At 54.6% G+C, this 24997-nt stretch overlaps 2 protein-coding genes across 7 annotated transcripts in view; both read right to left on the bottom strand.

Annotated features, from left to right (window-relative positions):
- Nucleotides 1-36: 36 nt before the first annotated feature.
- NAGLU (N-acetyl-alpha-glucosaminidase) lies at nt 37-11942 on the bottom strand. Its single transcript, XM_037808228.1, has 6 exons — nt 11486-11942; nt 10447-10594; nt 9458-9604; nt 9170-9255; nt 7874-8130; nt 37-1487 (listed from the first exon to the last, which is right to left on the bottom strand). Exons 1-6 carry the CDS (start codon nt 11869-11871, stop codon nt 277-279), a joined length of 2235 nt encoding a protein of 744 aa, XP_037664156.1. The 5' UTR covers nt 11872-11942; the 3' UTR covers nt 37-276.
- Nucleotides 11943-16993: 5051 nt separating this feature from the next.
- The window catches only part of ATP6V0A1 (ATPase H+ transporting V0 subunit a1), an 81728-nt gene continuing 73724 nt past the window's right edge, over nt 16994-24997 (bottom strand). For all 6 annotated transcript variants that reach the window (XM_037808191.1, XM_037808189.1, XM_037808192.1 and 3 more), the window contains 3 exons: nt 24785-24902; nt 24308-24479; nt 16994-18572 (listed from right to left, as the gene is read on the bottom strand). In XM_037808191.1, coding sequence (XP_037664119.1) covers nt 18479-18572; nt 24308-24479; nt 24785-24902 — 384 coding nt within the window. In that variant the 3' untranslated portion in view covers nt 16994-18478. The remainder of the gene's footprint in view (nt 18573-24307; nt 24480-24784; nt 24903-24997) is intronic.

Below are 24997 nucleotides of genomic sequence, written 5' to 3'. Positions count from 1 at the left end.
TGGTGGAAGTGACCATCTCATTCTGACAGACAGGCCTAGGTTGATTCATCAGTTTATTGATTGAGTGAAACAGTACTTTGATCCCAAATTCTGGGATGATGGTGGTGGAGGGCAGCATCTCCCTCCAAATTCCCCCAAACCCGATCCCACCAGCAGGCCCTGGGTTCCTTCTCCCACACCTGGGGACCTTCTGTGATGCTTGTCCAGCTCCAGGTGCCTGGGAACCTGCCCTGGCCTGGAGTCTTGGGAGAACACAGCCCAGTGGTGGGTGGTCTTTCACAAGGTGCCAGCCACCCACTGGGGGTAATATTTGAGGAAGAGCTGTTTGGCCAGGTCCACGGTGTCACCATGCGGCTGGCTGGGATACCTCCGTGTGCTGAGGATGAAGGCCTGCTCCAGCTGGAAGACATCTGTGTCAAACTTGTGCTGCTGGAAGGGGATGCCCTGGACCAGGCTCTCGACCAACGCCTTCACGAAGAGCTGCCAGCGGGGAGTGTAATAGTCAGACACCAGTCCTGCCAGCTGCTTGTTGGCATAGTCTAGGATGTTGCCCACTGGTCCCCACAGGGTTAGCTGGTAGCGACTGTTCTGCTCATAGAAATGGGCCTCAGCCTCACTGACCGCTGCTGCCCTGGCCTGCTCCAGCCAACTGCCCAGCAGGAAGCGGCGGTCACTTGCCAGTACCTCGTCCAGGGCGGGCAGCAGCTCGTAGGCCAGGATGCCCCCAGCCCTCAGCAGGGCAATCAGTTCCTTCTTCAGGTAGGCAGCCTTCACCTCCCCATAGTACAAGCTGACCAGCTCTTGGGCCGCCTGACGGGTGATGTCCAGCAGGTCATAGCGGAAGGCTGGGCTGGTGGCCAGGGTAGGAGCAGCTGACAGCAGCAACCGCCAGGCCTCAAACACATCTGATCGGTTGTACCAGACCGTGGTATCCATCTGCAGGGACGGCCGCTTGACCAGTGGGCTGCGATTGTGTCCACTGCAGGTCTCGCTGGAGCAGTTGTAGACACTCCTGAGCAGGAGCCTCCATGCTGCCTCTGTGTCCTTATGGGGGATCCCATACCGCCGGTCAGCAAAGCTGGTCACCCAGGCCGCCAGATCTGGCACTGGGTCCTTCCTCCAGCCCAGCTCAGCCATGAGGGCATAGACAACTTCGTTCTGGCCAATGCCCTCAGGGGCCAGGCCTGTGCCCACCATGGTGGAGTTGGGGAAGAGGCGGGCAGCAGTAGGGCCTTGGTTCACGGCCTCCAGGGTCCCAAACAGGCCATGGTTGCCCCCAAAGTTATGCAGCATGCACCAGATGAAGGGCTGGCCCTGGAAGGAGGCCGTGTGGATATACACGGGATGGGTCTCAGCAAACAGGTCCAGAACCAAGAGGCGGCCCCGGGGCACGGCCCCCAGCACAGCCCCCACCTGGGGAGGCCTCCAGAACTGGGGCTGGTGCTGGAAGAGCCAGCCCTGCAGCAGCCACACGGCGTCGGGGTCCACTGTGTGTGTGGGGGGGGGCAGAGAAGAGAGGTGATGAGAGGGGAGGGGGCCGGGGGGGCATTCTCCCCATTGCACAGATGAGGAAACAGAGGTCTGGAGAAGTTAAATGGTGCGGGACACTGATTACGTGCTTCAACTTGGCGGGCCTGGGCCAGGGGACCGGATCCGCCCCTGGGGAGGGTGGTGGGCACGGGCGACAGCGCCCTCCACAGCCCCCCAGGCCTGGGAAAGTGAGGCCGGAGGCAGGCCCCATTTCCTCACCCAAAATACCACCGTTAGGGGAGGCTTGCCGGAGGGAACCGCCTTTTCCCCACCCCCTTATCTTGCCCGGACACTCCCCGTTGCCAGTGCAACTCCCATCACCACCAGTGCGCATACATTGTTGCCAGACACCGTTGCCAGAGCAACTCCCGCCCCTTTTCAAACTACCTCCGTGCCCTCTTAGAACCAATCCTAACCTCCGCACCCTCTCAGAACCAATCCTAGCCTTTATCCCCTCAGCATTGGCTTGTAACAACCCCCGCCCTCTATGCCAGCCTATATAACCTGTGCTCTCCCCTAATAAACGCTCTTGGCTTTACCCCCCTGAATAAACCCCCCTTTTGTTCTACCCCTACTGGAGGAAGAGTGTCTTGTCTTTCCCTTCTCGCCGCCCTCCACACCTTGCACGCCTCCGCCGGGGACCGGGCCCAGTCCCCCGCCTCGCCCTCGCCTCCGGGAAAGAGCCCCCGCCGCCGGTACCCTCCGAGCAACGCCGAGAGCCGAGGGTTCAGCAACCGGCCGCCCCCCCCCCTAGACAAATCAACTGCGACCGCAACTGGCGCCCAACGTGGGGCACCTGCACTTGGAAGTCCTCTCCACGCAGCGGTCCAGTGACGCCACTCGCTCGCCCGGACGCCTCTCCAGCTCCCCTTCTCCTCGCCTGCAAGGTAAGGGCCGCCTCTCCCTCGCCGCTCCCGGAGCCGCCTCTCCCTCGCCGCTCCGCGTCAGGGGCCGCCTCTCCCTCGCCGCTCCGGAGCCGCTCCTCCCTTCCCCACTACCCATTCTTCCGTCTACCTCTCGTCCTTTTCTTCTATAACCCCCATTCCTCCTAACGCTCTCCCTCTTTCCCTCCATTACTTTGCTGTAGTCCTTTGTGTGTTTCTTTCTTTGTTTGGCGCCGTGTACCTCTTTGCAACCCCCCCCCAGACTGCTCCAAAATGGCGAACTTCCTCCTTCTTCTTCTACTGAGGGGAGGAAGTGCTCTAGCGATGACGTCAGCCCTAAGCCGGGCCGGAAACCGCATGCACTTTACCCCGCCCTTTCACAGGGCGGAGCTAGTCCGCCATCTTATGCCTTAGACCCCGCCCTTTCATAGGGCGGAGTTAGTCCGCCATGTTATGCCTTAGACCCCGCCCTTTCACAGGGCGGAGCTAGTCCGCCATCTTGTGCCTTGGACCCCGCCCTTTCACAGGGCGGGGCTGGTCCACCATCTTGTGTCTTAGCCACGCCTACTGCGCCGCCATCTTGCGACGCTTGGGGCCTCCCACTTCCGCCTCCCCCTTCGACAAGCTCCCCCTCGGAGCCGCTACCGGCAGCTGCCGCCGCTCCTCCCACCCTGCCGACTAACAACCCCTGGCTGCCTTCTACACCTCAAGGCAACCCTTAGGACAGCGCTGCCCCTACCCCCACTCCCGTGCCAGGCCCTCTACTTTGAGTGCACCCTGCTAAAAGCCGGCTTAGGAAAATTTGCCCCGCAGTGCGGCTCTGGATCAGCCTAGCTTCAGATCTAGTCACCCTGGCTGTTCATGTATTCGGAGAGCCGCCGGAAAAAATTGTTTGGCCCCTGGACGCAGGCCAAACCCGCCTGCTTATACGTAATAACCTGGACATGCAAATTCTCTTAAAAGGATTTCAGGGGAAATTCAGCTGTCATTATCCTAGCCATCGGCTGTTACAGGGACTCACCAAGCTTCCCTTCCGCAGCCCCTTCCATCCTTTCCCCTCCTCTGCACCCATCCCAGGTGCCACTACCGTCTTCACTGACGCCTCCAAAACCCGTTTCGCCTTCCTCTCTTATTCCCAGGACCACCCGAAACCCCGCCTATTCAGTTATGTCAACCTTCATTCAGTCCAAGTAGGGGAAATCTTGGCGGTGTCATACGCGCTAAACGCCCACTGCAACCACCCAGTAAACATTTTCACAGACAGCCTCTACACGTATCAGGTCTGCCGAGTCCTCGCATTTTCCACCTTTTTCCCCGGGAACTCGGCCATCAATAAAGCACTTTCTGACCTCAAAAACATCTTAGAGTATAAACAAAATCCTTGGTTCGTTAGCCACATTCGTAGTCACTCAGGCCTTCCGGGGCCCTTAGCTAATGGTAACAGTATAGTAAACCAAGCGGTCTCAACTCAGAATACCCAAGCTATGCTAACCCACACGGCAGCCCCTCCAGGAGATGCTGTTAACCAGGCCAAGTTATTACATTCCAGGTTTCACTTTTCGGCTACGTCATTGCATCATTTATGTGGCCTCCCCCTAGACACCTGTAAACATCGTGTCCGCAATTGCGCAACTTGTGCGCCCTTTGCGCCGCTTGGCCCCCTGCAACCTCAGGGAGTCAACCCACGAGGCCTAAAACCCAATTCTAGATGGCAAATGGACGTAACTCACGTTCCGTCCTTTGGGCGCCTCAAATATGTGCATGTAATAATTGACACCTTCTCGGCCATGTGTTATGCAGTCCCCCTTGCCGGGGAAACGGCCAAACACTGTATCAAGGCCCTAAGACAAGGAATTCTCTTCATGGGAGTCCCCTGGGACCTAAAAACGGACAATGGGCCTGCCTATCGCAGTGCCTCCTTTGCGGCCTTTCTTCAGTTATATAACATCACCCATCATTTCGGCATCCCCTATAATCCACAGGGGCAAGCCATTGTGGAAGCAGTCCATTGCCGCTTAAAAACACAAATTGAAAAAAAAAAGGGCAATGCTCCCCCAGACAACTCCAGGGGACCTTGTTATAGCAGCCCTTATTCACCTTAATCTACTCACATTCAATAAGGATGGGCTTTCGCCCCTACATAAACATTGGGGGCCCTCGTATAGGCCCACCCAGGCCCCAATGGTTTACTGGAAGGACCCAGAGAATAATGCCTGGAAGGGTCCCTCCCCACTCCTCGCCCAGGGGCGTGGGTTTGCTTGTGTTTTCCCAGATGATGCAGCACAACCAATCTGGATCCCAGGAAGGGCAATCCGGCCCGCCACCAGCAACCACGCGTCTAACGAGACGAGAACGCCGTCGTCTCCGCAACCTGGTGCACCAGATAACAGTACACCTGGGCCTGGACCGCAGTCCGAGTGAACCCCCTTTTTCCACAGCCCTCCAGCCGCACCTCAGCTCCAACCAGCCGCACCTCAGCTGCAAACAACGCATCGCCAACCCCACCACCCCAACCTTTCTTACCCCCCTCTCGTTACTCCTCTCCCCTCCTCGACCTTATCCAAGCGGCCTTCACCTCAGTGAATTCCTCCCACCCCTATCTTACCTCCTCTTGTTGGCTTTGCCTCTCCACTTCTTCCCCCCTATATGAGCCAGTTGCCTCCAACCTCTCCTTTTCGGAAAACACAGAGAACAGCCCCTTGGAATGCAATTGGAATACCTCTGCCGTCCCCCTAACTTTTCATTCAGTCTCCTTTACAGGAAAGTGCATCCGTCCTCGCTCAAGTAACTCTCCCAGCCTCACAGCTTGTGCCAACTACTCCTCTCCCAGCAGCTCTGCCAAGTTTCTTATTCCTCACAACTCCTCCCAATGGCTCTGCTCCTCTACAGGACTTACCCCCTGCCTTAACGTGCAAACCCTCAATACAACTAATGAAACTTGCCTCCTAATTGTCCTTATCCCTAGGGTCCTATACCACAGCGAGGAAGACTTCTTCCTCCGCCTAGAAAGAACTGCAGATCCCGCCCTTCTGCAAAAGCGAGAGCCCATCACCGCCCTCACGATTGCCTCCCTCCTAGGTCTTGCAGGCGCTGGTACCGGAATCGCTGCGTTAGCCAGTCAAGGTTCCGCCCTAACTCACCTCCGGGCGGCTGTTGACGAGGACATTCATCACCTACAAAACGCTATTTCCCATCTTAAAAATTCTGTTAACTCCCTCTCTGAGGTAGTGCTCCAAAACCGCCGAGGTCTCGACCTTCTCCTCCTCAAAGAAGGAGGCCTCTGCGCCGCCCTAGGAGAAGAGTGTTGTGTTTATGCCAATTCCACAGGTCTCGCCGAGGACAGCCTAAAGAAGGTCCGAGAGGGACTGGAGCAACGTAGAAGAGACCGTGAAGCCACCAACTATTGGTCCCACATCTTTACACCCCTCCTCCCATACCTCCTCCCTCTCCTTGGCCCCCTACTAATGATCATTCTAGCTCTCACCCTAGGGCCCTGCATTATCCGCAGAATCGTCCAACTTGTAAGGAAACAAACGGATGCTATTTTTTCCTCGTTCGTGCAAGTTCAGTACCAGCGACTCGCCACCTCTGACGCTGCCTACTCCAAGATGACAACCAACCCTCAGCGACCTCGCCGCCACCGGTCAACCCGTCAACCGCGAGGCCCTTCTCAATCGCCTGAACCTCGTATCAACCCCGAGCTCCAGCTTCTCTAAACTTTCGCCCAGCCCGCTACCAGCAAGGCCCTTGTCGAGCGCCCGGGCGCCACACCAACGCTGAGCTCCAGCCTTGCTGAGCCACCGTCTACCCCTTTTTCCCCTCCCCAACCGTCCCCTTCCCTCATCCCTTGGCGGACCTCTCCGGTAAGCTTCTCCCTTTAATTTGAAAAGAAGGGGGAAATGCGGGACACTGATTACGTGCTTCAACTTGGCGGGCCTGGGCCAGGGGACCGGATCCGCCCCTGGGGAGGGTGGTGGGCACGGGCGACAGCGCCCTCCACAGCCCCCCAGGCCTGGGAAAGTGAGGCCGGAGGCAGGCCCCATTTCCTCACCCAAAATACCACCGTTAGGGGAGGCTTGCCGGAGGGAACCGCCTTTTCCCCACCCCCTTATCTTGCCCGGACACTCCCCGTTGCCAGTGCAACTCCCATCACCACCAGTGCGCATACATTGTTGCCAGACACCGTTGCCAGAGCAACTCCCGCCCCTTTTCAAACTACCTCCGTGCCCTCTTAGAACCAATCCTAACCTCCGCACCCTCTCAGAACCAATCCTAGCCTTTATCCCCTCAGCATTGGCTTGTAACAACCCCCGCCCTCTATGCCAGCCTATATAACCTGTGCTCACCCCTAATAAACGCTCTTGGCTTTACCCCCCTGAATAAACCCCCCTTTTGTTCTACCCCTACTGGAGGAAGAGTGTCTTGTCTTTCCCTTCTCGCCGCCCTCCACACCTTGTACGCCTCCGCCGGGGACCGGGCCCAGTCCCCCGCCTCGCCCTCGCCTCCGGGAAAGAGCCCCCGCCGCCGGTACCCTCCGAGCAACGCCGAGAGCCGAGGGTTCAGCAACCGGCCGCCCCCCCCCAGACAAATCAACTGCGACCGCAAATGGCTTTTTCTACCCCAGGACCTTCCCTCTGTCATACCCCCACCCCTGACCCTCCAGTGGGACAGTCTCTCATACATATCTTTTCCAACCCCCTCCCCATAGCTGGGAGCTCCAGGACAGTGTTTATCAAACTTAATGGAGCATTAGAATTACCCAGTGGTCCTGGTTAAAACACCAATTCCTGGGCCCCAGCACTACACATTCTGATTCAGGAGGCCTGGGGTGGGGCCGAGAATTCGCATATCCAGGGCTCCCTGGCGGCGCTGGCACTGCGGGTCGGGTCTGGCTCACGCTTGGGTCAGCACTGCTCAGGGAAGCCTGGGCCAGGCCGCTGCCTGCCTGGCTGACACAGGGGCCTCCAAGCCATTCCTGACCTAGCCTCCCTCTGCCACCCCGGCAGGAAGCAGCGCTGGGTTCCCAGTTCCAACTGTGCAGCAGGAACAACACGACCGGCCTGGGACACATCCCCTAATTTCAGGCCTCCATTACCTATCTCAGCAACGAGGCAGAGACCAAATACAGCACTGTCAGCACCAACACCCAACGAGCCTTTACTCTGGCTGGGAGGCACTCTATCTGCTAGCAGCCATTGTACAGGGGCAGCAGGGGCAGCGCCAGGCGTTGAGTCTGGGTGGTCTGTCTCCAGAGCTCACACTCGCAAACACAGTGTGATTAAGTGAGATGAGGTGAGGGGACAAGTGCTTTGTCAACTGTCAAGTGCTGTGTGTCACAGGGAGCTGTTTGTATTCCCAGTCTCTCCTCCCACCCCTGCTGACCTCTGCCACCCCTCTCTCCCGGAGGGTCCCATGGGCTGCCCTTCCCCACCCTCCCTGGGCACTGTGATCATGTATACCTGTGACCATGGCTTCGTAGACGGCAGCGGTGGCTGCGGCAAGGTAGGAAGGGTCCGAGGAGGGGGGCTGCATCTCATTGAAAGTGTCAGCCCCATAGATGTGGTCCGTGCCAAACTCTTTGGTCAGCTCCCGCAGGAAGAGGCTCCCGATGACCGGGAACATGGGGTCCCCTGGAGCCAGGAGGAAGGAGCAGGAGTAGGAGCAGTTGAAGTGTCCCCAGCTGCCCATCTGGGTGACATTGACCTGAGGGAAGACCCTAGTGGGGTGTGAGAGCCTGGATGTTAACTGGAGGCTGTCAAGGGGCTCATCCTGGCCCATCAGCCTCTTGCCAGGCTCACTGACTGATGTACAGTTTCCAGAACACATCCTGTCGCTCGTGCATTCATGCTTTGGCTCCCGCTGTGTCCTCTGTCCCCCCCTGCTCTCCATCTAGTTACTCCTGGTTGACCTTTAAGTTTCACCTACTCTAGAAAGCTTTCGCTCTCTCTCCCCCGCCCACTGGCCCAAAGAAATAACTCTCATTTTCCAAGACCTGGCCCAACACCGCCTCTGCTCTGAGCCTTTTCTGACCCTCTTCCCTAGGCAGAAAGGAGCCTGACAGGACAAGCCCAGGGTGGCCCGCCTAGTCCACCCTTGTCACTCTACTGTAACCCTCTGCCAATGTGTCTCCCATCAGGAGCAGGGATTTGGTGCACCTTAGCCGCTACCTCCCCAGGGCCCAGAGCAGAGGCGAGTGTCGCCCCAGACGGCACCACAAAGTTCACCAAATGAATGAATGAAGGAAGCAGGCTCCTGCAGTCTAGTGGGGGATGGGGCTGTGTGGGAGCAATGGAGCAGCAAGTGAGGCAGCAGCGTGTGCCAAGCGCTGGGATGAGTGGTGGAACCAGGTTCTCGTGGGCATAAGGAGCATGACACCCAACGCTGGGGGTGCTGGGAAGGCTTCCTGCAGGAGGGGAGGTCTCAGGCAGGAGGGGAGGAGGGAAAGAGGAGCCCAGTGCACCCCTGCAACAGCTAATAAGAGCTGCCATTTGCTAACTGTCTGTGTCAGGCCAGAAATATATAAAATATATAATTACAAACCCTTCTGGCAACATAGTAAAGGATAAGGATCCCCATTTTATAAACAGGGAAGCTGAGGTACAGAACAGTCATGAAATCTGTCCATGGCTAGTCAGTGGCAGAGCCAGGAATCAAACCCAGGCTTAATTCCAGAGCTGAAGTTTTTCTCTAAATCATGTCTTGCAGGGGAAAAACTTCCCTCTCTGACGTGGGAGGGGGTTGAGGGGACACCTTACCTGGTGATGGCCTTGGGCACATGCCCTGCAAATGCAGGCAACACTGGGATCATGCCGAAGGAACGCATCCGGTCCAGGATCCGATGCTGTGAAGAGGGGAGAGGGGAGCTGAAGACACCACCACTGCTGTCCCCACGGCACCCATGGTGGGAGGACCCTCCTCACCCAGGGCACACAGAGTTAACCCACCGTCTAGTTACAAGCTCTGAGGCTGCCCAAATACTACCCTCCCTGGGCCGAGGACTGTCCCTGCATCTCTTCTGCCCTTTCCCTTCCCCATCTTCTTACTTGCAGGTAAAGCTGCTTGAGGTGCCAGGAGCGGGGCAGGGGGCCAGCCCAGCTGTGCAGGTTGCCCATGCGCCCCCAGGCCAGGAAGGCAGGACCAGCGAAGTACTCATCAATCTCTGACTGGGTCAGGCCCAAGGCCAGGTACACCTGGGGAGGGGGTGAAACCCATACATAAAAATTCACCCATCCATTCGTTCATTCATTCAACAAACATGCATTCATCTCTTCTCTGTGCTGGGCACTAGGGCTACAAAGACAAACAAAATTTGACTCCTGACTGCAAGGAGCCTACATCCTGGAGAGAGAAACAATTCCCTAATGTGTCACCTTTGTCAGGTAGGTGAGGTGGTGGGGCACAAAGCAGTGTTCCCCCAAGCTGGGGAGGGAGTATTAGAAGGCTTCATGGAGCAAGGCTGGCCTGACGGATGGGAGAGGACAGCCCTGTGGGGAGCTTGAGCACAGGGACTTCAGGGCCCAGGTAACAAAGGTGGCCAGGCCAGCTCCGGGCAAAGCCTGAAGGCCATGGGGGACTTCTGGGGGAGGTTAACAGTGGGAGGTCACGGCCAGGTTTGCATTCTCAAGGTTCACATGGTAGAAGTTGGGGGGGCCAGGAGCCCCGTTCAGAGGCTATTGTGGGGGTCCAGAGAGAGGAGGTAAGAGCCTGACCTGAGGCAGTGAATAAGGAAGGACAAGATGGAGCAGATCAAGAGCTACTGATAGGATCAGGTGATGTGGGGAGTGGGAGAGAAACTGTAGCCAGATGCTGGTGCTCAGTGCATGGTAAGTCTCCAGGAATGGAAGCCTCAGTTTCCAGAGGGCTTGAGCCATTATGCTCTCCAAAGACACTTCTTGAGTCCTTATTCTGTGTGCCAGATGCCGCACTGATGCTGGGCAGGCAGGGACATACAGGGTGGCCCCTGCAGCTGGCAGGCTGTGGGCCACCAGGTGCGGTGAGCAGGAGAGTGTGGAGAGGCCGGATGGGTACGCACCTGCTGCCAGATGGCCTCCTGGCCGCTCCAGGCCAGTGCCAGGTTGATGCCGTGCAGTGCCATCCAGTCGATCTCCTGCTCCCAGCGGGCCCAGTCCCACCACACGAAGGAGTAGCTTTGCGTGCATACATTCTGGTAATAGCGGTACTTGCGGGCAGGGGCATGAGCTGCGGTGAGTCCTTGGGGGTAGAAGGGATGCCCCCCACCCCGGAGGGTCCAGCGCCCTGGAAGAGCTGCAGAGAGGCCTGGTCCCGGAACAAGCCCTCCACCCTGGATCTGGCCGAGGGGGTTAGGGTTCCAAACATGGCCCCTCTACTACTTCCAGAGGTGGAGCTGAGACTCAGGCACCCAAGCTTGTGAGACACTTTCCCACCTGCCCCCAGCACTCCTCCAAGGCCCTGGAGAATTGCAGATACTTGCGTGTCTTCCACTTTCATCTAACTCTTCCGGGGCCCCCATTATGTGCCATGCACTGTGTTACATGTTATATGGCAGAGATGGGTCTCTGTCCTGGAAAGGGAGTCCCTCCTCCCATGGTCTGTGGGGCAATGGATGTGTGGACAGATCAACTCCATACAGTGTGGCAAGAGCTAGCAGAGGCCAGTGAGAAGGGGTGGGGTAGTTCTGCAGTGAGTATCATCAAAGAGAGGGGGGGGGGAGGGGTAAAATTTAACCATCCCCAGCACTACAAATTCTACCCCCATCACCGTGCAAATCCTCACAACCAACACTGCATAGTGGATATCACTGTTAACATTTTTCAGATGAGCCAACCGAGGCTCCGAAGGGCTGAGTGACTTGCTCAAGGACACAACTAGTTAGAGGGAGAGCTAGGAATTGGATGAAGCCAAAGTCGTTCTACTCGCAAGCCAGGGCTTCTTTCTCAGTCTTCTTCGCTTCGGTACGACCAGACTAGGGCTAAAGTGGGGCGGGGACTTGAGCGAAGGGGCGGGCGCCCCAGGCCTGGAAGCGGGGGAGGCTGCTGCAGCCGAGCGCGGGCCCCGGGGCCGCAGGGCGCGACGGGTGTCCCGCCCCGTACCTGTTGGGCGTAGCCTCGGTCAGCTCCTGCGGCACTGCGGGCAGCGGCTGCGGCAGGCGCAGCTGAGAGCCGGACCAGGCCACGTGGCAGCCGCAGAAGTCGCGCAAGTAGCGGTGCAGCCCCGCGGCGGCCGCCACGCCCGTGGAGCCGGCCACGCGCACCCGCGCCCCGGCGCCGCCGCCACTCAGGCGGTAGGTGTCCAACCCCGACTCGGCCGCCAGGGCGCGCTCCACCGACACCGAGAAGTTGGCCGCCGGCCCGGGCCCCAGCAGCCGGACCAGGAGGGCCCGCACGGCCGCCGCCTCCCGGGCCTCATCCCGGGCCGAGGCTCCCGCCCCAGCCAGAAGCAAGAACCCCAGAGCCGCGGCCACTGCCAACGCCTCCATGGTCCAGCGGTCTCGGCCAGACCAGGCCCGCTGGGGACTAAGTCTCGGCTCCGGGCCAGGGGGCGGGACGGCCCGCGGCCAATCAGCTGCGGATCTCACGGCCACGTGGGACCGAAGGCCAAGCCGCGCCGCAGGGGGATCCGGCTTCCGGGTCCCAGGCAGCGCCTGGAGTGTGTCTTCCGACCACATGTGGTTGGGGAGCGCGTGACCCCAGTAATTTCAAACGTCCAGGGCTGGGTGTGACCAGCCGTCCTTCACAAAGCGCCTTCAGATACAAGGCACTTTCACATGCAGATGCCTTTTCTTTTAGCCATATCCAATCATCCAATAATTTTGAGTTTAATTTGTACCAGGCACTGTTTTAGCTACGGGATTAATGATATCTGGAGGAAACCTGGGAGCCAAATACTTCTATAAAGATTTATGTTATCGTTGTGATGCCCTGAAGTACAAGGGTACCCAGCCTAAGGCTCCCAAAGCAAGTGACCTTTCATCTGAAACATCCAGGATGAATAGGAGTTGGCTAGGAAAAGAGGGAGGGGAAGAGTCTTCCATCCTTGCAAAGAAAGGCATTTATGAAGACCCCGGCAAGGAAAAACTTGGCAAATTTGAGGAACAAAAGGCCAGGAAGTTGGAGGAGGGATGGGTGGTGGGAGCCTGAGCTGGTGGTGGGGCAGGGCCTGGTGAGCCATGTTGTCTTCATGTGACCGACTGGGAACCTGAGGGCCAGAGAAAGGAAGTGATTGGGGGAAGATCAATGACCAGCAGAAGAGCAGTTCTGGGACTAGGACCCGGACTCCTAACTCCTAACAGGTGCTTCCACTGTTCCCCAAGTAATGCAGCTTTTCTGGCTGCCTCTCCATAGGGGCAGGGAAAGGTTGAGAAGGGTTGTATGTTGGTGGGGAGTGGTGGACTCTGCAGAAAGATTGCTCTTTAGAAAAGGATTCTTTATTTTGTGTGGTAACACAAAATTTAACGAGTTGTAAGCATTCAGTGGCATTAATTACACTCACAATGTTGTACTACCTCACCACCATCCATTACCAAAACATTTTCATCACCACAAACTCTGTACCCATTAAGCAGTAACTCCCCATTCCCTCCTCCCCCTGGCTCCTGGTAACTTCTAACCTACTTTTCGACTCTATGAATTTGCCTATTCTGAATACCTCACATAAATGGAATCATATGATATTTGTCCTTTTGTGGCTGACTTATTTCATCCAACATAGTGATTTCAAGATTCATCCATGTTATAGCATTTAGCAGAACTTCATTCCTTTTTACAGTAGAATATTTCATTGTATGATTATACCACATTTTATCTATTCATTTGTTGATGGACAACTGGATTGTTTCCACCTTTTGGCTATTGTGATCTAAAGAATTCTGAGTTCTTTTAGAAGCAGATGTAGAAATTTCTTGATTGCCAGGCCTGAGTTAAGAAGCTTTGGGACAGTGAAGGGGTGAAAGGGGTTTGTCTGGTCCAGAGAACCCAGAGCCTGTACTGAAAGAGTACATGGGAGTCCCCCGGATTTGCCCCACTCCTCTGCCACCTGCCCCCAGCTGCAGACATGAGTTGCCAGGCCCCTACCTTGGTCCCGGCTCAGCAAGCAGCTCCTCCAGGAGGTGCCACCCCTGCTCCCACTCTGTTCCCAGGATATGAAAGTTCTCAGCCTTTCTCAGGGGGCAGCTTCAAGGCTGGGGCAGAGAAATGTGCCCTTATGGGGCTATGCCTACAGATGTAGGCCTTGCCACCTCCCTGCCCACTGCAATTAGCCCTCCAAAAACTCTTTGGCTCCAGGTGAGATTTGTCAGGCTCTCATCCTCCCAGACCCTATTTTGCCAGCGTTTCTGAATCTTAGGGAACACATGGGTGGGGGATTAGGCTGAGTCCACTTTGAGCTCAGGGTGCCTCATTGTTGGGTCTGAATTCACCCAGAGTGGTGAGGGGTTCCTGGCAGGGGGAGCAGGAAGGGGACACTGGTGGGGGCTGGCAGTGGTAGAAGCACATTCAAAGTTTGAGCCCATGGACCCTAGGGCAGAAGCTAGACCCTTCCTTTCTCTGGCCCTCAGGTTCCCAGATGGAGTAATCCTGCATGTCATACTGTTTCCTTTCTCAACTCCTCCCACCAGGCTGGAACTCTCTAAGGACAGCAGAGGGCCAGTTGAAGGAATTAAGATACATATATAGGATGAAATATCAAGCAAATGCAAAAAAGATGTGTTTTAGTTTGCTAAAGCTGATGAAATGCAGTTTGCTGGAAATGGATTGGCTTTTAACGATGGGGATCAGCTTACAAGTTTACAGTTAGGAGGCTGTGAGAAGTCCAAATCAAGGCATCAGCAGGACAATACCTTCTCTGAAGACAGGCTGCTGGCATCCTCAGCTCCTCTGTCACATGGGAAGATGCGTGGCATGTCTGCTGGTTTCTCCCTCCTCTCTCGGGTTTCGTTGCTTCCAGCTACTGGCTTTAGTGGCTTCCTCTCTGAGCTTCCGCATGTTTTTCTCTTTTAGCTTCTGTCTCTCTTAGCTTCTGTGTGTCCTTCTCTCTAAGCTTCTCTGGGGCCTTTTTTCTGTGTCTTCTCTCTCTCTTTTATTCTCTTACAAAGGACTCCAGTAAGAGGATTAAGACCTACTTTGAATGAGGTGGGTCACATCTTAAACATCTTAATTGAAATAACCTAATCAAAAGGTCCCACCTATAATAGGTCTACATCCACAGGAATGGATTAACTTAAGAACATACTTTCCTGAGGTCCATAAAACCTCCAAACCATCACAATGTGTTTGTATTGATTTGGAATGTTCTGCAAGCTTTATTAAATTTTAAATAACAGGCCAACAAACCAGGGGGTATAGTAACTCCCATTTGTGGCTTTTTTTTTTCTTTCAAGACTTTGTAAACATGGCTGCCTGGGCTGGGTACTGGGACTCTGGGGCTAGGAGGAAGACTTACTTTTATAATAGGGCCTTTGTACTCTTTGATTCTTTATTATGTGCACACATTTTGTTACTTTTTCAGTTAATGTGTATGAGACAAGTTGGATGGGCTCTCCAAGTCATCTGGTCTTCTGCTCCTGGCCAGTCTGACCCTCTATCAATCCCAGAATACTCCCAGGATGGCTTCTCCTTCTCTGACCGCCAATCCAGGCCCCTGCCTACCACAGCCCTCCTAGGGTCCTATCCCACCTGGTCTGAGGAGGAATGAATTCTTCCTTGTCCGGCCACCAGGGGGCAGCCCATGCTGAGGACATGCTTGAGGGAGGCTGGGGAGCTGGGGAGCTAGGGAATGGGGAGGCCACTTCCTGATCTGTGGGACCCAGCCTATCAGCAGGCTTTGAGCAACAGTGTTCCCTATGCCTGGTGTTTCCCAGGCAGAAAGTCTGCAGTCCCACCCAGGGTCTCCACTGAAGAAGAGAGGACAGAGGGGGTCCTGAAGGTGGTCCCCTAGCCTTACAAAGGTTGACGCCCCCATTAAGCAGGCTGAAGCCACCCTCTCCCATGGTGGTTCCAGGACCTGAAGATGAATGGTGTTCCCTGGACAGATGCACAGACTGTTTGGCAGACATCTGGGGGGTCCAGGAATTCCACAAGGGTAAAGGGCAGGTCCCTCAAAAACAGGAGCAATGGGTCCATCCTGCCAACCCCCTTACCCCTTCAACTCCCACCTGGCCCTGGGACTTCCCAAGCACTTGATTGATAGCTCCTGGTCAGCCCATCTTTAGCTGGAAGCAGCCCAAGGCTACAAGATCCCAATAGCTCAGCTTAGCCAAGGACCCACTGGGCCTTGCCTCCCCCCAGCTGCTGTCGGCCAGATAAGCGAGGCCGTCCCCCTTCTTTGAGATATAAATACCATGAAGTTTACCCATTTCAAGTGCACAATTCAATGTTTAGTATATTCATAGAGTTATGGAACCATCACCATAATCTAATTTTATATTTTCATCCTTCCCAAAAGAACCCCCATATTCATTAGCAGTTCACTCCCCATTTCATCCCTCCATCCCCATCCAGTCCTAGGAACCAACAATCTACTTTGTTTCTCTAAATTTGCCTGTTCTGGATATTTCCCAAAAACGGAATCATATGATATGTGGTCTTTTGTGTCTGATTCTTTCATCTGTTTTTGAGGTCCACTCAAGTTGCAGCACATACCCATACTTCATTCCTGTTCATCGACAAATAATATTCCATTGTATAGATCCATTCTTCAGTTGATGCACATTTGAGTTGCTTCCACTTTTTAGCAATTAGGATTAGTGCTGTTATGAACATCCACATACAGTATTTTTTGTGTGATTGTGTGTTCATCTCTTTTGTAGTGGAACTTCTTGGATTTACGGTAACCCTATGTTGAATATTTTGAGGCACTGCAGCTAAAAGAGCTTTTACCTGAATTTCCACTCTACACTCTGAGGAGCTGAATGAGGACAGAGCATCCCAAGGCCTCCTCCGGGGCTGCTGGCACTGTGGGGGAGGACAGAGGGCTTGAGGCTCTGACATGAACCCATGAAATGCTCACCTCTTGGGGAGCAGCAGTTGTCAGCCTGCTGCTCACATTCCTGGAGGGAGGAATGAAGAGGGAGGGCGGGCACTGAAAAGAAGGGATATACCTTAGGTGGCACAGTTAGGAGGCAGAGGGCACCCTCCCTGCCACCCCCCCCCCCTTAGGTCTTCAGCCGCCTGCCCACCTTAGCACCTCACATTCTCCAGCTGCCCTGAGGACCCCACGTGGGGCCTCTACTTACATCAAAGCCAAGGGCTTCAGGGCCCTGGAGAGCACGCTTGGAGAAGAGGGAGAGGGTGAGCAGACACCCAGACACAGACCCCCTACTTCCCCAGGCTGTTTGGGTGCACAGTGAGGAAAGGGGAGATGGAATACCAGTTCTCCCCACCCCCACCCCAAGTAGTGTCTGCAAAGCTGCCTGAGGCGGGTGGAAAGACGCCAGGGAAACTTGAGATAAGGTGAGAATTTCACAAATGGTCCAGCCAGGGCCACTGTGGTGTTTAATCAGAAAGAAAAGCAAAAATGCTGGAAGGAGGTGAAGGGTGTGGGAGGCCAGATGGGTTCAAGAGGGAGAACCCAGGGCTGTAGTAACAGACAGGCAGCCTCCCCAGTATAATCCAACACACTTTATTCAGCACGAGAATGTCTGAACAGCAGGGCCTTGAGCAGGGTTCCTGGACAAAGAACTCTACTTCAAACCGCGCTGTCCACAGAGCAGAGATCACCATGTAACCACGGGGACAAGAAGGGAGGGGCTCTGCACAGGGGCTGAGTCGGGTCAGCACGGGAACATCACCTCACAGAACTGAGCACTGGGGACACTGGAGCAGGGTGGCCCTCGGGCAGGGCCAGCTAGCCTGGGAGGGTCAAGGGAATCATCTCCATCACTGAAGGCGCTGGGTATCAATTTAGCTACAGCAGCCAGGCTGCTGCACCAACACATGATTAAAGGGCCCTGAGCTTGACCACCTAGTGTGGGGTGGCAGAGAGGGGGCCCCTGGAGGTGCTCAGCACCAGGCCCACCAGGCAGGGCTGGGCAGCTCACACAACCAACACATGCGGCAGTACTGCCAGTGATGCCAACCTTCCCTGCCCAGGACACCACTTCCTCTACTTGGGGTCCACACAGAAGTGGGAAGCAGCTCTGGTGGGCAGAGCAAGGTGGGCCTGCAGGCTCTTGATGACTACAGCCCTGTGCTCCACAGCATCATGATTGGGGGTGGGGGAGGGTCTAAGGGTCTCCACCAGGAAAAGTCATCAAGAGGGCAGCTATAGGCAGAGCCCCTGTGAGGCCTGGGGGAGAAGAGGAAGGAAGCAGCCAACCAAAGGGAGGGAAACACTGTGTGCTAAGAAGCCAGCCAGGACCTCTGTGGTGGGTCACACCCAGCTGGGCTGTGCCGTGCTGGGTGCAAGCAGGGAGAGATCTGGGAGGGAGGAGAGAGGGTGAGTGTCAGGTGGGGATTAGGAAGGTTGTCTTCGATATCTTGGGACCTTTCGGGAGGAGGGGGGGAGGAAGAAGCTACCCACGATGGTCCACTTGGGCCCCACTGAATTCTTAATTAACAAACCCTCTGATGATGGTGAGGGAGGCTGGAACTACCATCTTCTTGGATCCAACCCACCACCTTCCTCTTCTCAGAGAAAACCTGCAGACACTTGTTCTGCTCTCTATACCAGTAATTACAGGGGCAGGAACAAGGGGCTCAAAGTATGGGTGTGGGATGGCAGAGGTGCTCCTTCCATCAAAGGTAAGCAGGGAAAGCCTGAAGGGTGATGTGTGGATGCACAAACTAGGGTACCACTAGGGATGGAGAAGGGGATGCCTCTGGCAAGGCTGGGAGGGCAAGGGTAGTGCTCATTAGGTGTCAGCCAAAGATCACCTTCTCCCTAGAAACACACTGCACACCAAGCTGGGGATAGTGGGAGACCAGGTAGGACCCGCTCTACCTAAATGATTCAGTTGGCTGGGGAAGGGGTGTCAGGGATGACACAAATGCCCTGGTGCCCAGGGTTCGCAGGCCACGGCAGAGGGGCACAGCTAAGCACTGTGGAGAGGACAGGGAGGGGGGCCTGGAACGTGACAGTCCCACCAGGGCTCACTCGTCAAACTTCCCTTCTCGAATGTGCTCAAAGGAGAAGGGGAGGAACTTGAAACCGGTCCCACTGTAGAATTTATTCTGGAACTCGACCCTGGGGAGAGGGAAGAGAAAAATCGTCATTCCACAGAAACGTGAAATATTTTCGGGCTCCACAGTTGGGCCAGAAAGATGTCCTGACCCCACGCCAGCCTCCTTTTTGTAGCTCAGCTTGGGAACGGCAGCTCTGCCTCCCCTGACTTCTTCCCCAGGCACACAAGCTCCTGCTTCTAAAGCCCAGGCCCGGCCCCAGCAGGAGTGAGAGCTCAGGACAGGAAGGAATTGGTTCACCCTAGCTCCTGCTTTGAGCTGCTCAGCAGACAGCATGTTTATGTAACACTCTTTCGATTCATGTGCAAAAAAAGTCAAATTGGCTCAACTCTCGAATAATAATAAAGAATATTCCCTTTCTCACATTTTTTCCCCCGGATTTTCCTCTGTATATCCTCCTAATATGCAGCTGACCTAGAAATTCCTTGCTGGCCAGTGGCTCTCACAGCAGACTGGAAGGAAGCCCCAGGGCTCTGTCTGAGCCCAGTATGAGACCCTGCGCAAACCCACTGCTTGTTTCTTTTCTTGAGGGGAGAGAGGAGATGGGGGATTGCAAGTGAATATTGGAGGCTTTCGATTTAGGGAAGGAAATTCTCAGTAAAGGGGAAGTTGGGAGGGGAAATCTTTTCAAAGCAATGGCAAAAATACTCGCCAGCCACAAAAACATCTGAAGGAAAGATTTCTTCTCTTGGGGACTCCAAGGAAAAACAGAACCTCAACTCCTGGCCCAAGCAGTTCACCATCCATCCTTGACAGTCTCCTTGGGACTCTTCGAAAGTTGGAGGGGGCAGGAAGGCAGCTTTTCTCTCTTATAAGCAGAGTGATTATGAGAGTGCCTGGCTGTGCTTCCCCCAGCAAACTTACCCTGGATGACTGCCCAGCAACCAAATCACCACCAAATATGGACAGAAAAATGCATGATTTGGAGGATAAAAAAGCCAAGGAGAGCTGCCTTGAGGAATAGTTTCCACTTGGTGCTGTGTGACCCTGGAGGCACCCTGTCCCCTGTGAGAACAGCCAGGTTGGGGACTATGACAGGCTTCAGGCAATGGTTCATGTGCAGGGAGAAGGCTGTAAGAAGCTGTCAACCCTTTAGTCTCCTTGCCCACCCTCCAAGCCCAGAAGGGCAGAACCAGAGAAAAAAGGTCGGAAGTGGCCTGGGGCCCATGGATCAGAGGGCCTTCCCGTCATGGCACCAAGAGATCCTCAGAGGCCCTCCTCAGCTGCCTCTTCAGTTCTGGGGTGCTGGCTGAGGACACTGGGTGACACAGCTGCCAGCTCTACCCCAGGGTAGAGAAGCGAAGCAGACTTTTCTGTGTGGGCTGCTTTCTCCCCATATCCTCCAGGGGCTGGGCCTGGGTCCCAGAACCTCGCAGGCCCTAGAAAATTCCCATAAGTGCGTGGGCAGAGCTCCCCATAAGGAACAGAGCATCCAGGAGAGGGACAGGAGAGGGACTGGAGCTGGAGCGCGTATGAAGGAGCTTCAAACTAAAGTTATTCATAGTATTTTCTGGCAACAGCAATTCAAAACCAGGGCCTGATTCACTCCAGGTCCAAACGCCCCTAACAAGTCCTACATATTCCAGCTACTAAGGCCGACTCTGGGGGACTGAGGTGCGGGATGACAGCATGTTCCTGTTTTCTCACCTTTCGGTCAGGATTCTTCCTGCTGGGTAGGTGGTGTTCTATGGCAAGGGTATTTCTGAACTGAAAATAGATTTACATGCCTCCTTTTCATTCAATGATATAGATCCAGACACAGGATGAGTCACCTCAGGGTCTTAATCCAGGACTTAGGGCCAAAACACCAGCTTTGGTGAGGTATGACCCTCATTCCCCAACCCCAGTGAGGCATCCAGAACTCTGAGCACCTGGCTGGCGAATCACACAACAAATTCTAATTCAACCTGGGCAAATGGAGTGGAAGCTTCATTTTCAGATGCCTGTGGGGTCACTACCCTTCTCCTAGCTCCCCTCTGGGTGCCTCATCCACACAGCGGGGTCTGGGCTGGAGAAAAGGGGACACATGCTTGGGGTGGGGCACATGCCTCCTGCCCACAGAGCTCTGTGAGATGAGGGGTGGCCCCTCTGATACGCCCCCTGAAATGACCTCTCCCACTGGCTGCTGCTCGAGATCAGAGATGCAGGGTGGTCACAGCCAGGGACAGCCTGGGCTCCCTTCCCAGCTGCCTTCAACCTCCCAGCATAAAGCCAAAAAGTAATTTCCCTGTCATCCTCTCCACCCTTTTCTCCCCCCAGCCAGGGAAGCGTGTGCTTCCTGAGAAAGTACAAACATGAAGTTCTCTGTGCTGGGGCAGGGCAGGGCCCCAAGACTTTTTCCTTCTTTAGGGCATGCTACACTGCTCTGCTCAGGGAGCCTCAAGGCCCTGCCATGCCCAGTGCTGCTAAAACACACCGCTAGAATCCAGCAATTGGGAAGAGAGCCTCAGGCAGTCAGATGGGCTTCTTTGCCACCCCTTCCAGTGCCAGCACCTGGCAAAGGCAACCCAATGACCTAAAGGGACTAATTAGGGTGCCACAGAGAGGTCACTCCTGGCACATAACAGGAAACTTCGTTTCTTTGAGTGGGTGAAGGGGGAAGGAGTTCTGGGGCCTCTTCCTTTTCCTAATCGGGGTGTGACACAGTGAAGGCAGCTTGGGAAAGAATTCTGTGCTGAGTTGCTTCTCCGGCCCTTTCTGCCACTCTCTGAGCAGTTCAGGGCCTGGAAAATCCATCTATCTGATGGCCCAAATGGCAGGGCCATGATGTTAGCCTGGGACTGCATCTCAGGGGTTCTCCCATCTCCTGGGGCAGCCATTACCTCAGCTATCCCACATTTTCATGCAGTGGCACCACTTGATGCCTTATAACAACTTGTTCCCTACTTTTGTCCCTTAACCATCAACCAATCTGTGAGTGTGTAAGTGTGCACATCTACACATATGTGAAATCTGACAAATAAGAAGGGATTAGACCCCTTTGAAGGCAGGACAGGGGATGACAGTCTTTCTGCATAAAATCAGTTTGGCGTTGTAGTTATAACTTCATATCCCTGTTTCATGCCTTCTCAGATGAAGAAAAGATGTCTAATTATGGTAGGCAAAGAACAAGTAAAGTTTACATGGTAGATGAGAGGAAAAGTGAAAGAAACATAACTGAGAAGAAGGCAGAATTAGCAGCTCGCTATGGTTTTGAAAGATTTCGCCCACTTTCTTATGACGCTACACGAATCTCAGACTGGTGGTTGGTTTGTTACAGAGCCAAATGGTTTTCCTCTTGTTCCCGCTGAAAAGACCAAGAACTTGTATAATGGGGCAGCCCTTGCATCAGAACCAGGAAACACTGGCAGCAGGGGTGAAGCGAGGGCGTGAAGACACCCGGGCAGGATGCCAGGAAACAGCAAGGCCCCTGCAGCCACTTCCAGCAGGACCGGCGTTCCCACCCCTTAGCAGATGGCCACACGGCAACTCCTCCCACCGCGCAGGGCCGGATCCTTGAAGCACGTCGGCCAGGAGGGGGTGCCCAAGCACCAGTTTCATGCAACAGATGTCCCAAACGTGCCACAGGTCACCATCCCTCCTAGGACGGGGTTCTAGAAGTTGCATAAAGGAGGTTTTCACATTTTTTTCTCTTCTATGTAATACTGCCACTACCAAGGGGGAAAAAAAAAAGAAAAATATACTGTCTGGCAAGCCTGTTCTTTGCAAAATATATCCAAGGGTATTCAGAGGCTGTAGCTTGCCTCCCCTCAGGGTTTCCCCCTCTCTAAACACAGTTTGTTTCTAGGGGCCCGTAATCAGATGCCCTCGTCACAGGACACAGTGACAGATCTCTTGTGTTTGCATTCTTTCCTACTTGATCACAATGATGCTGTCATGTGGATATTATCCTCTTTTCTCATAAGAGAGGAAGGGGGTTCCGTGAAGTTAGTGCTTTCCTCAGGGTCACCCAGACAGTGCAGGTGGAGCTGGAATTCAAACCCGGTTGGCTGGATGCTGAAGCCTGCTCTTTTGTCATTCATCACTTCTTCAGCCATTCAGGAGAATGCAGGAAAGCACCTTCATTTGAAAGTCACGGGTGAGCCCGAGGGGAAATCATCCTTCTGACATCCAAAGCCTCCTCAGCTCCGTCTGGAGACCAGGCCCCAGCCCAGGCACCCTTCCTTGCATCCCGGTGTGCATCCACAGTTAGTGCCCAGGTTTTTAACTGCTCCCCACTGCACTCAGGGAGGAGGCAACTGCTCCCCGTGTAGGCAGTAATCAGTGGAACTGTTCCCTTAAGCCCAGGGGCTCAGGAGACAGAGAAGCAAACAAGAAAGGAAGGAAGCCAAGAGGGCAAGAAAAAGTGAGTCACCACAGGCTGGTTACTCAGACGTTCCCTCACACCACCCAGCTGATAAGCTGAGAGTGGGGCCCAGGCCAGCAGCCCCAAACACGCCCCTCCCGACCTCCCTGCCTTTGTGTGAAACACCAGAGCTGGCTGGGAGGAGGGAGCCAGGGCTGAGAAAGCAATGTCTGTGTTGTGGCAGGACGGATTTCAAAGACAAGGGGAAGACAACTTCTACCCCGTGGGGAAGGGGTTTCTCAGGTTTAGATTTTGGCTTTTCTTCAGGTTTGAAGAACTAATGGAAAAAGACATGCAAAGCCCTCTTCTGGCCCTGAGATCATTAACAACACAAAAATTGTGTCTCTAAGGTAGGGTGACTTCATGACTCCCCAAACATAAACTGTGTGTGTGCACACTGGGAGTGTGTTTGTGTTTCTTTGGGAAGGGGGCTCAGAACTCCCAGAGACTCCAAGAACAGAGAACCAAAAAAGAGGAAGAATCCTAGCCTAGAGGAGGACACGGAGACCCAAAGAGTGACCTGTTTGAGGTACAGCTGCCAGATAAAATACAGGACACCCAGTTTTTAGTATAAGCATGTCCCATGTAATGTCTGTAACACACTTTTACTAAATGATGTTGTTTATCTGAAATTCAAATGTAATTGCACTTTTATTTGCCAACTCTGATGCCCCCAGTTTGAGGTAACAGAGTCACCCAGCTCTCCCGGGGTGAGCCATCCCTCAGGGATTAGGCTATCTCTCTCTGTGCAGAGCCATTAAGAGCCACAAATGAAATCAAATAAAACAAACAAAATCAACACACACGCAAAACACAACCCCTGCCCTTCTGAAGGAGTTGCTTTAGTGTGAGTCACATACTACGGATCCAGGAATCCCTTCCCCCAACTTCCCACCCCCCACAATAGAGCTGTCCAGGTCCTTTCCGAAGACCACTCTAGCACAAAGACAGAACTAAGGGGCAAAGCTGGGGTGCGAGGTGCTCTAGCACTTTCCTGGACTTAGAATCCATATCCATATCCAGAGCTGCTTTCATTGCCCTGAAGATGGGAAAATTACATGCCAGAGCCCCAAAACCCAAATAAACAAACAAAAATCCAAAACCTTAGCAGCTATTTTAAGCCACAATCAAGAGCACTAAGGAATGCTAAAGGCAGGAGAGAACCTGAGAACTCTCCCTGGTTCTCCTCCAAAATGAGCTGTGGTTTCCTGTGGACAATTTTGGCTGTTCACTACTAAGATGGAACCTGTGGTGTGACAATGGGGAAACAGGCACTTCCTGCCACGCTGGAAACCTCCTAGTGAAGGGACTCTGGGATTCTGACAGGAGAATAAAGCCATCCTCTCCATGCAGCTCAGGCACTTCCCCAGCCCCGGCCCCCCAGTGCCCCTCACCAGTGCAGCCGCAGCGCGTGGAGGAAGGCCGAGAGGCCCTCCATGATCAGGAGGATGGCCACAGTCAGGGTGGCAAAGGCGGCGAAGATGAAGAACAGCGCCAAACTTCCTGCCAAGCTCTTCACTCTCAGGCCGATGTGGATCACCATGGTCCAAAGCACCTCGGACAGCTCTGGGGAACGGAGAGAGAACACCGTCAGGTCAGCCTGGCAGCCATGGGCCTCACATTTGGCTCACTAGCCCTTCCCTGTAAGGTATGCTGCACCTGGCCTCCTGTGGCCTTAGTGGGACCACCATGCAGCGCTAACCTGGCAAAAGTGCTGCCTCACCCATCTGAAATATCCTTCTCCCTGGATTCAACAGCCCGAAGAATTCTGGAATCTTTACATAATTTCTACTCTATGTAAGCCCTCTACCTGAGAGCCAGTGCCCAGAGACAAGGACAACCACAGTTCTTGGTCTGGAAGAAATACTCACGTGCATGGGCGAGGCTGAGGGCCCAGAGCCGCAGGTAGGAGGCAGTGTTGGAGATGCAGCCCAGGCAGTATTCGATGGTGTGGATGGCCTGGTGGACCATGGTGTCCCCAAAGTCAAACTGTTGTGTGAGGAAGGAAGAGAGAAGATATGAGACTGGGAGGGGAATACTCTGGTAGTCTTGGCACTTTGAGCCTGGGCCTGAGCACAGCCACT

The sequence above is a fragment of the Choloepus didactylus genome, chromosome 18 (genome assembly GCF_015220235.1).
Source record: "Choloepus didactylus isolate mChoDid1 chromosome 18, mChoDid1.pri, whole genome shotgun sequence".
Classification (NCBI taxonomy): Eukaryota; Metazoa; Chordata; class Mammalia; order Pilosa; family Megalonychidae; genus Choloepus; species Choloepus didactylus.
Note: the sequence above shows the minus strand (reverse complement) of the source record. Positions and strands in the feature narration are given on the sequence as shown.

Bases quoted from the DNA above. Each gene is read 5' to 3' on its own strand.
- NAGLU (XM_037808228.1), bottom strand. From the start codon at position 11,871: ATGGAGGCGTTGGCAGTGGCCGCGGCTCTGGGGTTCTTGCTTCTGGCT. The intron at 10,595-11,485 runs GTACGGGGCGGG...CCCTGCCCGCAA, and splicing joins ACCGAGGCTACGCCCAACAG to GTACCGCTATTACCAGAATG. The intron at 9,256-9,457 runs GTAAGAAGATGG...CCCTCTTCACAG, and splicing joins TCAAGCAGCTTTACCTGCAA to CATCGGATCCTGGACCGGAT.